At 36.3% G+C, this 18,315-nt stretch overlaps 1 protein-coding gene across 2 annotated transcripts in view; it reads right to left on the minus strand.

Moving 5' to 3' along the window:
* The window catches only part of HEPACAM2 (HEPACAM family member 2), a 38,878-nt gene extending 24,472 nt beyond the window's left edge, over positions 1-14,406 (minus strand). Inside the window, exons 1-3 of one of the 2 annotated variants that reach the window (XM_041727499.1) lie at positions 14,263-14,406; positions 6,603-6,956; positions 2,907-3,191 (exon numbers count right to left, since the gene is read on the minus strand). In XM_041727499.1, coding sequence (XP_041583433.1) covers positions 2,907-3,191; positions 6,603-6,956; positions 14,263-14,314 — 691 coding nt within the window. In that variant the 5' untranslated portion in view covers positions 14,315-14,406. Of the gene's footprint in view, positions 1-2,906; positions 3,192-6,602; positions 6,997-14,262 lie in introns of those variants that run through there. The other variant, XM_041727500.1, reaches the window with a different exon arrangement.
* Between the last annotated feature and the right edge of the window lie 3,909 nt (positions 14,407-18,315).

Consider the following 18,315-nt stretch of genomic DNA (forward strand, 5'->3'; position numbering starts at 1 on the left):
ATGCAATTTCCCCCAGGAATTTTTTGTTTAAATCTATGGCTAGAGTTTAAAGATAGGCAAATAGATGTAGAGACAGATAGATATAAAAAAGAATTCATGTAAAGAAAGTATTTTCAAGTAAACAAAATAAAGTATGTTAACTACTGATTGTGTTCGGGAAGTAAAATGTTCTTCTCAAGGCATTCTTTCAGTTTTCATTTTGCAGTCATCTTCTAAATGATCCAGGCTCTCCATAATTTCTTGCTGCCATATTCCCAATTATATCAGTCTAGATTTGGCTCACAGGAAAAAAAGCAAGCAAGAAAAAAAAAAAAAGGTGTATGGCGGGGGAGGGAAGAACTAAGATCATTGAGTTCTTCCTATGTGCCACTCACTGGCTTCTTTATTCATAAATCTCACCTAATCCTCCCCAGGGCTCTTTTTTTAAAAAATATTTTATTTATTTATTCATGAGAGACACAGAGGGAGAAGCAGGCTCCATGCAGGGAGCCCGATGTGGGACTCGATCCCAGAACCCCAGGATCACGCCCTGGGCTGAAGGCAGGCCCTAAACCACTGAGCCACCCAGGGAGCCCCTGCCCAGCCCTCTTGAGACAGGCATGAACCTTATACCAAGGACAGTGGAGATAAGGAGATGACGACATTGATGCACAAAAAGGGGGTCTCTTGCATATACTGCTAAAGGCAGAACCAAAGCTTTAGCTCAGGCAGTCTCAATTTTCAACTCAGGCTAATAACCACTGTGCTCTCCACTGCATTCCCCAAATGACATGATATTAACTAGAATTTAATGTTGTTAAAACAAAAGATCATCACTTAATAAGGCATGCTCCAGCACAAGCTCCCTTCCTGCTGTCTCTCACCATACTGAATGATGGTTCCTTTGGCTTAATATTCAGGAGATGATATCCGGCTGCTTTAATACCTTGTTTTGCGTTTTGTCCCTTCTATGTGAACGTAAACCATTTAGACCAAGTAATAAAGAATAACGTAAAGATGTATCTACATAGCCCTAGGTTTGATTCACTTTGCCTGCTCATTTTTTTTTTTTCACTGTTTCAATAACTTCAATGCTTAGGTCTTGTGCTACTTGCAGTTGAATGGAAGTGTTAATTCATGTCAGAATAAACTTATTCAGTCAAGAAGATAACTACACTTATAAAAAGACTGCACCAAATCTGAATATTTCACTCCAATACAATGTTAGTCATGCAGATAGACACAGTTTATACTCTCTTCGTGAATCTGTTTCTCAGTCTGTGCATTAAGGCAGTATTTTCATAATGTCATCTGAATATAAAATTACATTAAACTATAAAAATATAGCTAAAAATTCTGCTATAAAAATAATGACATTGTTAAACACAGTGTAATTAATGACTGTAAGAAATCTCAAGTAAATTTCTTGCAGTGTGTGATGTTTTTGGTGTTTCTTGGTGAAAAACTGTAATTTCCTCCTTCTATGGCACTTTTTCATATAATTTCTTCTGTTTCTACATGAAGGGAATGGTTCATCTCTGAGACAATGAATTCTGGACTACATTGGACTAGGAATTAATCCTCTTTGGTTCCCCTACACCAAAAAATGAATTATACAACATATGAAGTCTTTTTTATGTGGAAGATTACTTTTCAGAACAAAATATTCTCAAATTGCTCTTAAATATGTTTAATCACTGTATATAGTTCAAAATTGGTGACTTTTCCTTTCTGTATTGTTGGTTAATAAAATAAATATTACTTCCCTTTTTCCCTCTCTTATATATACCATTTCTATATCTGTATGACGTTTGTGATCTATCTTGAAAACGTGCTCTCTTGACAAACATTTTTTTGATTTAGCCTAGACTATGTGTGTACAAGTATTAGCTTATAAAAGACTAGACTTTTTTATTTGAACTTTTGTTTAAAAAAACAATTTTTCCTCATTGTTTACCACATAATGCTTGGCGTTTAAAGTTCTCCATGATTCACCTCAAATGTATCTATCTGACCATCTAGTCTACCACATCCCTTGCTGTATCCTACACTCTAACTAAACTGGACCGTTGGCCTAAACTTTGACCTCTGCTTTGTGTTTGGGTTCCTGCTGTCCCTATTGCCTGAAATGGTTTTTCTGGACATTGCTACTTGCCCCAATAATACTCATTGTTCAAGATTCATCTCAAATATTACTTTCTGCAATAATGCAAGAAGTAATGTTTTCCTTCTCTGAATTTCCATAGCTTTATAACATTATAGTGATAATAATGGCAAACAGTTATAGAGTACTTACTATGGGTCAGTCACTGTTCTGGGCAATTTACATGTAGTAACAGATTTACTCCTCACAGTAACTCTATGAAGTAGGTATTATCTGGTATTATAATGGTATTATAACCACTATATGGATGGAAAAACCGAGGCACAGAGAGGTAAGATTTGAACCCAGGCCCCCCTGGCTCTGGAATTCTTGTTCCTAGCCACTATGGTCCTTTGTTCACTTCCCTATGGTATTTATGACATTGTATTTCATACATTTTATTGTGCACATATTCTCACTTCTGTTTAACTATAGAATAGCTTCTAGTTTCAAGATTCAATGAAAGGTTAGTGCCTTTGCATGGTTCTGGGTTCTTAAAATTGAGGTTCCTACTTTCCACTGGATATAAGGTCACACATCTGACCAAGTCAGAAGATGTATCCTAAAAGGCCCATGGCTGGTATTTCAACTTATTCTTCAAGAAATAGGATTGTGCTACTAGTTACATTTCATGACAAAGATAGTGTGTAGGAAGCATAATTGCAACTAATACTGTACTACAACAATGTAAAAACAAATGAGTTTGTGTTGATATTATCTGTGAACACCCTTGTGTAAATTTCCCAGAACAAAATTCATGAATATATATATTTTAAAAACTTACAATATATGGTAGGCATAATGATGTCACTTTCCATCTCACTGACAGGATTCTTCACCAGGCAACTGTAATTCCCTATGTCTTCTTTGGTCACTGGAGCAATATGAAGGGTATTGTTTTGCAGAGAAAAAGAGGTGGTGGAGCTGGAGTGGACAGGCCTTTCATTTTTTAGCCACTGATAAACCAGCCGGGTCCCTCCTTCCACGAGGCATGTCAGGGTCATGTTCCCCACATACTCCACAGCTCCAGAGGAAGGCTGAGTCTGTACCACTGGTTTTGTGACAGGATCTGCAATATCAAAAGAGATAGAAATGATTTTTGCTACCATGGAATTATAATACAAGTCTGTGTGGTCTTTCACATATCAAAACCTGGGGAAATGACTCTAAAATTTTACATTTTTATAGATGTAGACAGTTCAGAAAATAATTAAATATCAATAAAAAATAATTAATGGAAAATGCAAAATAACAAAATATAAAAATATCATTTATATTCTAGAATGTATTCTTCAAGGATTTTCTAATGAAAACCTTTAGTTTATAGATAATGCAGTTAGTGTATTATCTTATTTCCTGTTTATTGTACTTTCTCCCACACCATAAAGGTATATGCTCACGGGCAAAGTTTACATGGTATTCCCCTCTCTTGATTTGTTTTAATGTCCCAAGAATAGCTGTTTGGGTTAGATGACCTAAATTTTTATCCACCATATGTAAAATATATAGCTCATATATATTATACTCAGGAAATATTAAGGGAAAGTTTTAGATAATCACATTTTCACCACTTACATTTCTTTTTCTATATAAATGAACTAGTGATATGTTTCAATTGCCATGCAACATTATGTTAGTCACTTTACAAACCAAGGTCTACATTTCAACACTGACTCAATTTCAAAACAGGATAAAATGTGTCATTGCAGCTTTATCCCATTGGAGATATAAAAGACAAATCCAGTAGTAATTCCTGTTGGAACTTCAAGTCATGGAAAAATAGTTTTATGTCATGAATCTGGTACATGATGTTATCTGTCAAATGAACAAATTTACAAGAATGAGTAAATATTTCTTCCCTGAGCCTTAAATGTAAAATTATTGGGTCGTAGTTGGAATTATATAAGTATCCACAAATATTTTCAGGAAACTTCATTAATCTTTGAAGTTCTTGGCTTTGTTTGATAAAGAGTTACACAGCAGTCAGTGATAAAATGAAGAGGGCTTTATATCTAGCAATGTTTCTCTGCTGCATTTTGGAGAGATATATGTTTAATAATCTTCTATGCATCTTCACAGGACTCAGAGAGGGTGAGATGATATATAAGTGAGAAATGATTGGTTCCAATATTTAGATTTCAATTTCCTATTGAGCTTTATTTTTTTTTTTTTTTCCTATTGAGCTTTAAATTGGGGTTGATGCTTCTCTGAGGTAAATTCCTCTTGACTCATGCACACATTTTCTCACATGGAAATATGTGCATTGGGAAATAAACAGATCCAGTCCTTCAGCCCAGAGACTATAGAAGAGAATGAAAAGTAAGGAGAAAGTAAACTGAAATAATTTGCAAGGGACCTAAGTAGTTCTGAAGCCTCCAGTTTTTTCTTAAGATGGTTATAATCAACTTGTCCATTCAATTTAATCCTTTAGAGTCCCTGGCAAGAACAAAGGATGTGTAGCTTTTGTGTATATTATTGTGATTTAAAAAGAAAAATAAGTTGTGTACATTTATTACACAGGAAAAGCTTATGTTTCAAATATCTCTGTGTAGAAACAGATGTGGTATGAGATAAGTCAAATAAGTAATGTCAAAGGTCTTCTATGGGGAGAACCAATTAGAACAGGCTGCCTTAAACAGTGTGACTCACATGTGGAAGTTTCCCAGGAAGATATTTTGCATAGGCCCTAAACCCCTATTAAAACATTTTAGTTGCATTTCCCCAAACAGATCCAATTTTACGATATATTAACCTGCAATGGAATATTCCAGTTAGTTTTGGGGAGAGGTAGGATACTACCTGGGAGAAATTCATTAACATTTTCTCCTTTTCTCTTTTCATAGTTGCTGTGTAGGCATCTGCTTCCACATCCTGTGCCTTTGCTCCTCTCAGTCTTTCTGCTGTCTACTCATTTACTCCACACACACACTGAATGCCTACTAAAGTCCAGCATCAGCTTTTAAGTGCTGAGGACAAAGCAGTAAACAATACAAAGTCCCTGCTCCCACGAAACTCTTATTCTAAGTAGGGGAGAGAAAAAATAATCAAATAAAAATATATGATACCTTGGTGGAAATAAGTGCTGTGAAAAGAATAAAGCAGAACTCAAGATAGATAGTAACTCTCTTTTTTTTTTCCTCTCTCTCTCTCTTTCTGTTTGGGGGAATCTCTCTCTCCATCTCTCTCTCTCTCTCTCTCTCTCTCTCTCTCTCTCTCTCTCCCTTTCTCTCTCTCTCTGTTTTTGGGGGATTGAGGTTATACTTTATAAGGCAATCAGGAAGACTTTGGTAGATAAAGTGACATTTTGTCTGAGACCTAAAGGAAATAGGGGAGGAAACAATGCTACTATCTAGGAGAAAAGGAGTCTAGGTAGATTGAATCAAAGGCCCTGAGGTATAAGTGTGTTTGATCTGTTGTAGGAAAAGCTAGGAGGGCAGTATGGTCAGAACAGAATGAGTGAGGGGGAAGGGAGGTAGGAAACGGAGTCAGACAGATGCTGGATATGCTGAAAGGGATCATGTGGGGCCTTGTAGGACATTGTTAGTACTCTGGCTAACAGAGTACTAAATGGGATAGAAAGCAATCGCAGAATTTAAGGCTGCGGGAGGCAGGAGTAGAAGCAGGGAGGTCATTGGTGGCTACTAGGGATAGTCCAGGCCAGAGCTGGTGGTAGGGTTGAGACGGGCAGTAGAGGGAGTGGAAAGAAGTGCCTGAACTCTGCATTTTGAAGGTAAAGCTGACAGTGATAACTTGTGGACTGGATGGGGTGTGAGAGAGGGTCAATGGTAATGGCAAAGTTTTGCCCTGAGCAACTGATGGAATGGAGTTGGTATCTGCTAAATTAGAGGAAATTTTAAGTAACAATCTGTTAAATAGTCAGGCTTTAGGGGAAAAATCAGATGTTGGGATTTGGACATAATACATTGCAGGAATGCTACTTATATACCTCAATAAGGAAAATAAATGTATGAAATTCAGCTGACTCCATATTCCCCCAGAGGACATTTCCAGCAACATCCATGGCTCCTTCAGTACAGTCCTGGAGCAAGTCTCATCCTCCCCCAAACGGTGTATCAAAATAAAAGTATTCATGTGACAAAAACAGGGCTCTTCCCAAGGTATGTTCTGATATTGAGAAAATAAAATTTCTTCTATCTTATTGTATCAGCAACTTTATCCTTGATAGTTTCCAGGAAAACAAATAATAAGTTCTGCTTTATTGCTTGATTATCTTTAGTTGGGCACTATGCATATACTTTTTTTTTTACTATGCATATACTTTACATGTGTGTATTATTTAATCTTCAGAAAGCCTCATGAGATAGATAATGTAATTTGTGCCATGAGACACTTAGGCTTTGGGTTAGTTAATCTGCCCAAAGTTACAGAGCCAGGACCTAAAGCCCAGGTGGTTTAATCTCCTAAGCTGTTACTAATTGCCATGCTACCCAGCTGCCCATGTCACTTATAGTGGACTCACCATCAACGGTCACTTGGATCTTCTGGCTAGCTGATAGAGTTCCATTTCCCTGAATGTTGACCTTCACAATGTAATTGCCTTCATCAGTGAACTGCAGAGGGTTGATGAGCAGAGATGCATTGGGTGGCATCATGGTGAACTTGTGTTGGTATTCCAAATCAGGAACCACAGACTTGTTCACGGAGCTCAGTAAGTATTTGGGCATCGTGTGGGTTCTCTCAAACAGCCATATGATCTGGATGTCTGATGCTGGAGTGTGGAATCCATAGTGCACGGGAAGGTAGAGGGCCTGACCCCTGATACCATGAACGGTGTGTGAGGGCACTGCCACTTTCAGCCCTGAGCAAGCACCTGCTATGAAGGAAAGGAAAGTCATAATGACCCTGAGCCACATTTCATAACCTAAGGGGCAATAAAGACAGAATTTGATTTGGCGATAATGCTTGCAAAGAAGAGAGGCTTCTAGGTACTGACCATTCTAGGACCTGTACAGGCAAATATTTGTCTCTGAAACCTTCTGTATTTTAAAAACTCCACCCAAAGACTATGTTGATTCAATGGCTTCTTTAAAGTCAAGATGAAAAGGAAAAGCAGAAGTTATTATCTATGACTGTTAAAGAATAATGGGAAAAGGAGAACTGGGAAAGATTATTAGTTCTAAAGTCCAATGAAACCTAAAAATTATGAAATTGTGTTTGAATCATATCGTATCCTAATTAAACTCTGTGATTCTAGAAACACTTGAGAAGTTACTTCCTCTTCAGAATATCCCTCCAAAGTCTTCTGCAATGGCTTACTAGTCCATTATTAGAAGTTTTCCCCTTTAGCCAAAGGCTTGTCACATGGAAATATCCCAAGGAGAGTGGCATTAGATCATTAGGATTCATGATCAGTCATTCTTGCCCAGAAACGTGAATCTGGTTGGTGTGTTTGAGGAATAGCAAGAGGCAGAAGTAGAGGGAGCAGAGGGGAGGAGGGGGAAGAGAGTGGTAAGACATGAGGTCAGCAAGGTGGCTGGGGAGAGATGAGGCAATATCTTAGGATCATGGCAAATCTTTTGGCAGTTTTACACTGAGTGAGATGGGGGGTGAAACTGGAGTTTTGTGATCAGAGAGGGATATAATCTTTCTTCTTAATTTTTTTTTTTTTTGGTATAATCTAGCACCTGTGAGAATAGAACTTAGGGACAAAAGCAGGAGCAGGGAGACCACTGAGGAGGTGACTGCAGTAAAGTAGGCAAGAGATGTTTGTACTATAGACCAGTGTGGTAGTAAAGATATTATGAGAAAGGCTGAGATGCTAATAGGATTTGATGACACACTCACGTGAAATACAAGAATCAAAGAAGAGTCAAGAATGATTCCAAGGTTGTTAACGTGATCAACTGGAAGAATGGATGCCAACTAAGAAATTAACCATGGGGAAGCCTGGGAACAATATATTTTTGTGAGGCAGAGTAGGAGTTAATTTTGGACATGTTCATTTGAGTGCCCATTTGACATCAAAGAGGTAATATTGAAAAGATATACTGGGGATGAAAGCCTGATTAATGTGGGTTTAGGAGAGAATGAGAGCCAGGAGGGCCTTAGGGCATAGAGCTCTGCTCAAAGCATGGCCCTGGCTCCCAGCCTCCTACCTACCTGTGTTGTTTGGGCCCATGTAGTCACTGCTATGTATGCAGGTTTCTTCTTATTCTCTGGCCCCTGGAGATTTCCACACTTTTACCTTGAGCCATGATACATATATTAAAATTTTATTTAGCACTTCTAGTATTTGCAATTAAGAAGAGGATCTTCCTTAGTTCAGACTACCATGTTGCTGGAATCCTAAATTAAAAGCTATGTGTTTTGATATCTTCATTTTAAAAGGGAGCAATATACTACTGACAGCATATGAACATTTGAAATAGTGAAGGAAAGAATGGCAGGAATTTAAATGTGAAGTATTTTGAACAGTGAGGGAAAAAAGAAAGAACAGAAACTATATTCAGTGAGTATTGATAATTCTTCTGGGAAGTTTTGTTGTAAATGGGAACTAGAAAAATGTTCTTTTCTTTTTTTTAAACTTCATTTATTTATTCATAAGAGACACATACACACACACACACACAGAGAGAGAGAGAGAGAGAGAGAGAGAGAGAGAGAGAGGCAGAGACATAGGCAGAGGGTGAAGGAGGCTCCATGCAGGGAGCCTGATGTGGGACTCAATCCCGGGACTCCAAGATCATGCCCTGAGCCGAAGGCAGATGCTCAACTGTTGAGCCACCTAGGCATCCCAAAATGTTCTTTTCTTTCTTCTCTGTTCCTTTGGATGGATGCTGAACATTATGTTTGTAGCTACTAAAATGATCCACTAGAAAGAGAAAACTTGATGAAGCTGAATATGGAATAAAATCCTAGATAAGAAAAGAGATTTGGGCATAAATAGAGATATCTTACAATTTCAATTTTCCCATATAAAAATGGTTATTTTCTTTGATTGCTTTTCCTTTTCATCCCTACTAGAAAGAAGGTCTTTAAGCTTTGTCTAAGTGATGTTATAAAAGGCCATCAATAGGGGTGTCTGGGTGGCTCAGTCAGTTAAGTGTCTGCCTTCGGCTCAGGTTATAATCCCAGGGTCCTCAGGTCAGGATCTCAGGGTCCTGGGAGGGAGCCCCATGTCTGTAGGCTCCCTGCTCAGTGAGGAGCCTGCTTCTCCCTCTCCCTCTGCAGCTCCTCCTGCTTGTGCGCGTGCTCTCTCTCTCTCTCTCTCTCAAATAAATAAATAAAAATCTTAGGGGAAAAAAAGTCCATCAATATTAGGAAAGGAAAGGTAAAAAAGTCTATGTGAATGATTTCTTTGGAGAAACTAAAAGAGGTAGGTCTGCTACTATGAGGAACCAAGTTCTACCAAAAGTAAATCTCTCTCTTACTTCCCAGGGTGGAGATGAGGGTAAAGATTTCCATCATTTTGGTCCTCAGTTAGCTGTCGGTAGAGAGTGAGACCTGGGTCTGGCAGACAAGTTAGAAAACTTAGGAGAAAGCACAAAGATGAAGATCACAGGAAGTGAGTAGGAGAAGGAACTCCCAGGTGCTAACCTGAGACTGACTATATGAATTGAGAATTAGGTAACTCTATGGGCAAAATGAATATGTGCCTTATAGTCTCCTTGGACTCTGTATTTGTGATGGATTTTATAATTTTTTTTCTGATAATGGGTTGTACCTGCACATTCATTTTAGTGATTTGGTCCATAACAAAGGAGTTACAAAGGTATGAGGATTTACTTCTGTTTTCTTTTCTGGCAAGTGTAAGAATGTTATATTTGTAGTTGGTCCTAGTTTGAATCATTAGAAAAAGAAGGAACTGGTGCTGGGAATTCTAAAGAGGAGGGAAAGTGGATTATGAAAACGAGTAGTGGTTTCTGCAAGGAAATCATTAAGAGAAAAAAAGAGAAAGTAAATCTAGGACCTAGACCTAGTAATGCCTGTGATATGTGAAATAGGGACCAATAGAAGAAAGTGAAGTTCTTCAAGTCACAGATTGAGAAAGACACTGGGCATTTAGATGGGGGACCAGAAAAGGAAAATATTCCTCTTAACATATGTGTTACCTGTACAAAACAACATGCATCTATATGTTTTTCATTGAAGTTGGGGGTAGGAAGTGCCTGACATAATCCTGGTAAGCGAGAAACAAAAACATTTTTTTAATACCCAGGATCAGTAACTTGAGATACATCAAATGTAATTTTCACTGTACTTATAAAGTGTGTTGCTGTCTCCTTTTATACCAGTGAATATGAAAGTATTTATGAGGTTTCATGGTTCACTCTTGGGTTTGGACTTCCTTGTCCTACTCTCAACATTCAGTCATAAATTCATCACTTGCAAATTGCTTTGAAATAAGAGATTTTAGGAACCTAATCTTTAAATTTGCAGAGAAATTTCTGTATTTGACACTTTGATAAAGTTAAAAATCAGCTGAAATGCAAGGTCTTAGTAAAAGTTTACACACCAGGGATAAAATAGCAATTGGCCAGGTAAATGGCCTTAGATAAGTCATTTTAATTCTCTGGACCTCAGTTTTCTCATGTGTGAAAGGAGGGTAATATTAGATGAGGTCTAAGTGTCTTCCTACTCTTTACATTTTGTTCTTGACATCCTTAGATGCTTTTCTCAGGGTAGCAGCTATCTTACATTTGAAGGTGAAGGACCCATTTTTAATTGAGAGGGCCCAGAGAATTTTGAAGTATTGACTCTCAGGTTTTGGTCTGCTTACGTTACAATCCCTGGATGTCCTTTAGTAAGGTGTTTTTTTTGCTCAGGAACTCTGAGGGATGGTGGGAATCCACATCATTGTCTTGAGAATGCACTGGAAAAAGCTGCATGGCTGCTGCCTTAAAACTCAGTAGTTGACTTTGACAGTGAGTTGTAGTTATATATCGCCTGAATGCAATTCTGGCCAATCAGTTCTTGTTTGGGAAAGTCAGAAGTCCTTATTTATGTCTTTCCCCCCCCCTTTTATTTTGCTTTGTTTTTTGGAAAAGGGGAAGAACTGTTTTTCCTCTACTCTTTTTTTTTTTTGTAGTTGTAGTTTAAAGTATAACTGAGATTTTATTAGTCAGAAAATTGTTGGGAGGCTCTTTACTACTATGGGGGGCTAGCACGACTAGAATAGAAAATGTTGGTGACTTTGGGATCTTGAATCAGAATACTGAGTCTTAAGTATGAAAAGACTAATTGGAGAGTCTATGACTGAAGTTATGGGAAGCTAATTTTATTTAATAAATGGTTAAATACAATACAAATATGGCAGCCCAGGAATAATGAAACTATTTTAGAAGAAAATAACATTTTATATGTCATAATAATTGTCTACGGGGTGTGAACTAGTTCTTTGGGCTATTTTAGAAATTGTGTCATGTAATTGTGCCTTAAATAATACACCACTACCAATATCTCTGAATGCATTCAATATATATGACATCAAATCATATGAAATCATATCATTTAATTTTTTCAAATATATGTAGTTTTTCAAATATACATATGACAGAGATAGTGCAGCTATTACAATAGCTTTTTCCTTAGATTGCCTATACCATTTTATCAGATAAATTATAGATAGCAAGTTATAAGAATATCAGCAAAGAATGTAATTTTCTTTATACAGTGTCTTATCTCAGCTACTAAAATATTTTCATTTTGTAGGAAAGAACCTATTGATATGATGTAATCCTTACTTGTAGTGAACTTTAGTGAATAAACAGATAATTGGATACCTTCTGTACATCTTAAGAACACACTCTTTTGCCATTGCTGTATTTTGCACTATTGATGTGATGAAGCTATGCTGTCATACAGTAGTGTATTAACTTAAAAAAATTACCTTCATTTTGAGAATTTTTCAAGCTTTCTTTTCTAGCTGTATGAGAAAACCTAAAGAACTAAAGCTATTGATTTTAGAAAGTCAACCTCTGAATGAACAAATAAACCTTAGGAAAATAAATGATCAAAAATGGATGAAATTTAATTTCTTTTTGATATTCCAAATAATTGGACTCAAATAAAATTCAATTTTATTATTAGATTCACTAACACCTACTTTTTAAATATAAAAAAGAACCCCCTCCCCAAAAAAGAAAAACCCTTATAGACTTTTTGCATATAAGGCATTATGTTAACTTGCAGGAACATTAATAATCTGACGTACAACATTATAGCAATAATCTCCCTTTTAGAGACTTCCTTAAACTGTTTAACAATAGCACTATAAAGGAATGTCTGGTGTTAGGAAACACTTGAAGTCATATTGTAAAATTTATCTATATTCCAGCAACAAAAGACTCCCTAGACCAGTTTCACTGTATTGAATATAAACATCAAACTTCACAAAGTGACCTCTAGCTGTACCTCAAGATAGTTGGCATTTACTTCCCCTTTATCATGTATGATATTAGCAAGCATAACACAACTATTGTTGACTGAAAATAAACTCCTGTATCCTTAGGGAAAATAGAAATTATGTTGTGCTTTGAATACACTTTAAAAGCTATATTTTGGGCTTCAAAAATTTTAAGATTTTTTTCAAAAAAAAGAAAAACAGTCAGGTTTCTAATATTCTAAAGACAAAAAGATTTCCACATCACATATGGTCTTTACAACATACTATCAATGGAGAAAAGCGAATTTGCGTAAGAAAGACTTAAGGGATAACTTAAGGAACATGCTATTTCTATGTACTTTTGTACATTTTATTTTAGTCAAATTCCTCAAATAAATTGTCTTAAAGTTCTTCTTAAAGCCAATTTCAAAAATATTACTTATTAAATGACAGCATTCCCGTTGTTATAAAATTAAAAATAAGTGGGGACACTGACACACAGAATACTTTCAGAGCCCAGAAAAATGCTCAAAGATAAAACATCAGTTATGGTGATTGTTGATTTTTTCTAAAAGCTCAAAAACTAAAAATCTATATAGGTTTGAATTTGACAACATCAACTCTGGGGCAATCATAACTATGGGAAACTCAAACACTTTCTAGAAAAATTTACAAACTGAACACCTCAAAATACGTGGGATATATAGTTACATATAATTTGAATAATAATCGCATTTACAATGAAAACTATAACAAAAGATAGTGAAAGCGAGGCTCTAAACTGCAAAAGGCTAAGACAAATTGCTTAGTTAATCCATTCTTAAAATTTAAAGAATAAAGTCTTTTTTGAGTCCCTATCTGTTGACTATAGACAAAGCAAGAAAGGAACTTGATTTTTAAAACTGATCAATAAGAAGAATGAGAAAGGGAACACCTGGTGAAAAAAAAAGATGACATTAAAACAATGGGAATGTTAGAGAAAGACTCTTAAACTCTAAGAATGAAAAGACGAATAAAAGGAAAACAGTAAAGTTAAGAAAAAAATAGTTAATAGGACTAGCCACTGGGCAAAGAGAAAGGCTAACGATATTTTGGAGAAATAATATTTTAACACATTTTCTCCCTATTGTGTATAAAATGTTTTTTGTAACTTTGAAACCTCACCTTTCCTCACATTTCATGATAGGTAATTTAAAATGAAGCAGTTTATCATAATAACTTTAATTAAAATCATTTTTATAAATTGTTATGAGTTTCACTAAAAACGGTCACAAATTCATGACCTATGTGAATATTTGCCAAAATAAAATGCATTAGAGGCTATGAAATCTATATGTAAAGTTTGTAAAAAGAAGAAATTCATTAGTTTTTTTTTTTAAAGGATTTTATTTATTCATTCATGAGAGACACAGAGACACAGGCAGAGGAAGAAGCAGTCTCCATGCAGGGAGCCTGTTGCAGGACTCGATCCCAGGACCCCAGGATCACACCCTGGGCTAAACCCCTGAGTCTCCCAGGGATCCCCCTCACTAGGTTTTTAGAAGGTCTTAATGAGTGCTGTTGACAATAATTGCTGTTCTAAGAAAACCACAATCATCTGTTTATCAAACCTCATTTCTCCTAAATGTTCTTGCTCTTTGCTGGAACAAAGTGTGTTATTGTTTAAAAGGTTCTGAGCTGTTCTTCAATTATCTGAGTGAATCTACAGCTTAGAGCAAATATTTACCTTATGCTCACAATTAAAAACAAAACAAAACAAACAACAAGCTGAAACACAATTCATGCAGTGCCTTACCTAAGAGAAGGAAAGCCCCCAACTGTGCTGCTGAAGGACTCCATGAAAGCATCCTGTCCCTGCATATAATGCCCTGTTCCTGGTGGCAACGTGTTTCATGGACCAGCAGCTGCTGGTTTATTTGCTAGGGAAATTAGCAGTGAGGTAACAGACCCTATCCTGTCTCTTGCTTCTGTGATTTGAATACAGAATGAATGTGTATACAAAGGACACAGGGAGTGGGAACACCTGTTACATGCTCTGCAAGAATAGAGGCTTATGACTTTAGAACAGCTTCTTAGCGGTTATCAGACTATCAGTAATTGTCAGTATATGTCGTGAATCATTCTTGGTTATTAATCACGTGAAGGAAAATATCCTTTTGGGTGACTTTACTGAAAAACTGTATGCTTTCATAATGAGAGCATATTGTGAAATTTCCTGGAAAAGGTAAATTGGTTTCCTATCATGCAAAATTGTGCCATTATTTTTAAATTAAAATTCTTTTTCTGTGAACATTGAAGTATTTCATGTATCTCCTAAGGTATTATAAATCATCATGATGTCATTGAGTAACATGTAAAAGTTATACCAAAGTGTCAAAACAGAGCACCTGAGTATTCTTTTAAAATGTATTTTTTAATGTATTGTTTTCCATTATAAACATCTGGCATGGTTTTATTCAATCTATGGATTCATGCTATTTTTAAAAGCAAACCGCAGGTGTGTTTCCAAGTGACAGTGAATCATGGACCATGCATAATTATAATGAAAACAGATAATATCTGAAGCCACATTTTCACAGCTAAAGCATAGAGGAAGTAAACCAATGGCCCAGAGAAGCTCTTGTCTCTACTGAGGTGTCTGGGCTACAGCTTTTCAGCCTGACTTCTTCATTGCCATGGGAGCAGGAAGTCTTAGCACTTTCACTTAATTTACTAAGTTATAAGTTAACTCCCATTTAATTTCATTTATTGCAAGAAGGCTCTAGTCTAAAGGTTCCACTACATAAAGTATATAGCAAACGTATGTAACATGAAGCATGTAACATAAAGTATGTAACCAAATTTGCATGAAATCAAGCAAAATTCTTTGCATAAATCATTTTTAACAGTAAAGGCTCACTATAGGAGTTCAATGATAATAGGAAAAAAGACTATTCCTCAAGTATATAAAGGTAAAAAAAAAAAGGAATGATAGTTATTTTATAATCTAAGTTTGCAAACAGTTTTTGCATTAAGGCTCCCAACTTTTCCAGAAGTGCTCCTATAGGTAAAGAGAGTGAGTGACTTGGAAAACCTGAGGCCTCTTCAGAGTTCATTTTATAATTTCTCCACGATTCAGAAAAACAGCAAGAGCTTCCTCCCAGGTGATTATATCACAAATTTCTCTGTGCTATCTCTAAATCTTGGACATACATCTACTGTAGCACTTATCTCATTAACCTCATTAATTTTGCTGCATGTTTATTTTACTCTGGGCAACTCAAATACAGAAACCATTTTAATTAATTATGGATGCTTAGCACCTTGCTGGTGCGTAACTAGTATTTTTGTTAAGTTGTTCCCCTTGAAACAAACCCCAAATGCTCCTTGGCCACTGTCTTCTGATTCTCAGTTGATGTTAAGAAATGCATATTGGTTTGCACAAAATACAATTCGGAAATACAGACGTTCTACAGATACCACATAGATTCTCCTCACATCTTTTAAATCAATATTAATTTCTAATTGCCTTATTTAAAATAAGCTCTTTCCAGGGTTTTTTTTTCAAACGCAATGCTGACTAATGATGAAGCTTTTTGGCTCGTAGGCAAATGAGAGAAGTAAAGACAACGTAGTGAGTTTTTCTTAATGCTAGGTTTACTCAAATTAAAGGACTGATTTTTATTTTAAGATTTTTTTTTGTTTTCTTTCGTGTTATATTTTAAAATGTCCTTTATTTTATGACATGGTTGATAACAGCCACTACATAAATAAATGCCAAAGTGAATCATAGTTGTGATCTTTTCATGTCACGGCAAACATTAAAAATGACAATACTTGTACCAAACGCCTTGGGAAAGTGCTACGTGGCTCGACAAAGCCCCCTCTAGTGGCAGGTGGTAGGCATAAAGTCTTACCTGCCAGAGCAATTTCTGAATTCAGGATGTTTACACAGGAAGCCATAGAAGGTAACGCTAAAATAGAACTTCAACTGTTGTCAGTTTTTACATGATTGCTTAAAATGATTTAAATGTTTTACTATTATATGAGAAATTTCCCACCATCAATATCTCACATCTGACTTGTAGCCTACAGAGGGGTTCTGCTCTACAATACTGTTCAGGGGCCTGTTTATTAATGTTAGTTATATTTACATTTAAAGTGAAAAGTCTGATTAATTTAAGCAATCCATATCCATGGTGATTAAATTTCAGGCAATGAAAGGAGCTGCTGTGTGTGTGTGTGTGGGGGGGGCTAGTTTTCTTGGGGGTGGGCTTTTTTGTCACTTCAAAGTTTTTATTTATTTTGTTACTTATTATTTATTTATCTAGTTTGTTTAAATTGTAAGGTTGGTCTCATTTTGTAAGGCAAGCAGTCACTACACACATTTTATTTTATTTTAAGATTTTATTTATTTATTTGACAGAGGGAGAGAGAGAACACAAGCAGGGGGAGAGGCAGGCAGGGAGAGAGGAAGCAGGCTCTCTGCTCTGCAGAGTCAGATGTGGGGCTCCATCCCAGGACACAGGATTATGACCTGAGCCAAAGGCATATGCTTAACTAACTGAGCCACCCAGGCCCCCAGCTACATGCATTTTAAACACCTGCATTCATTATTTGTTGGTAGATATGAATATTTTGGAACGGTAAGAATTGGAAAGGTGGTAAAATGCCAGTGCCAAGGTCAATGTAGAATAGTGGAGACTAAGAATGGGGGAAAGAAAGCACTGTCTTATGTCATAATTAGATAGATCCTAGGAAAGGTTATAGTTTACAGGTTACCGGGAAGAGTTGGCCGCTAGAGGACCATCTCATGGTCCTATGCCTCTGCTGGTATTCACTCCTTTACAGTTACATCTACAGTGCTGCCTCTCAGAAGCCTGGATTTACTGATGTGGCTGCTAAATAGCTATGCAGCAGCCTTCCTTCCTGGGCTCCTCTCCAGGTCACCGATTTACCTTCATCAACTGTTTGTTTTCTGCTACTGCTTGCTTAGTAAGTGTAGTTACCTAATCCTGGAGAGGCCACAACTTTGTCCTGCTTTGGTATTTATTTATTTATAGGATGATGTGAAATATATCTTCTTAATCAAACCAGCTTTTATTTAAGTTTCCAAAGGCTCTTCTGGTTTGGGCCATCAGGAATATGCCCTTATCCTACTTTACTGCTAATGCTGCTGCCTTGAATCAGAATAACTGAAACTCAGCCTTGATGTTCCAATCTGCAAAAATAGGGGCTGGCACTCCTTTACCAAGGGCCTATCATGCAGTAAGCTTTCCTCAAGACTTGTTGGCAGGCCATCCAAACTTTCTGCTAGTTGCCCTGGCCTATCAATAACAACCTTTGCAAATGTAAAAGTCATAAATAAGCCTTACATGCATTTTTGAAAAATGGAAATGAAATAACATGCTTCCCTTTTAAAAAGTATTCTTTAGGGCTATAGGATTTTGTTGTTGCTGTTGTTTGTTTTTTAGTTTAATTTAGGAAGTTAAAAATGCATCCTGTATGTCTCCATTATTTTCTATAATGTCAGGATATATTGGATTAGAAAATCAAGTTTTTTAGACAACAGCACTGATTTACATGTTTTCAATATTATAATTTGAACTTTTAGCAGACTGGATTGTTTATCTATTTTTAGGTTATAATAAATAAGCTAAAACTTAGAATATTAGAGTAAAACAAAGTTTTAATGCTTTCTTGACTTTTAAGTGTCAAATAGACACATAAAATATTAATTTTCCCAATTAGGGTGATAGAAAAAGACAAAGTATACATGGAATAAAAAAGATTTTTGTTTTGTCACTTGTAATTTCATGTATTGTATGAGGGGGAAATTTTGGGTTTGGATCTGGGTTGCAGTTCTGAT

The sequence above is a fragment of the Vulpes lagopus genome, chromosome 13 (assembly GCF_018345385.1).
Source record: "Vulpes lagopus strain Blue_001 chromosome 13, ASM1834538v1, whole genome shotgun sequence".
NCBI lineage: Eukaryota > Metazoa > Chordata > Mammalia > Carnivora > Canidae > Vulpes > Vulpes lagopus.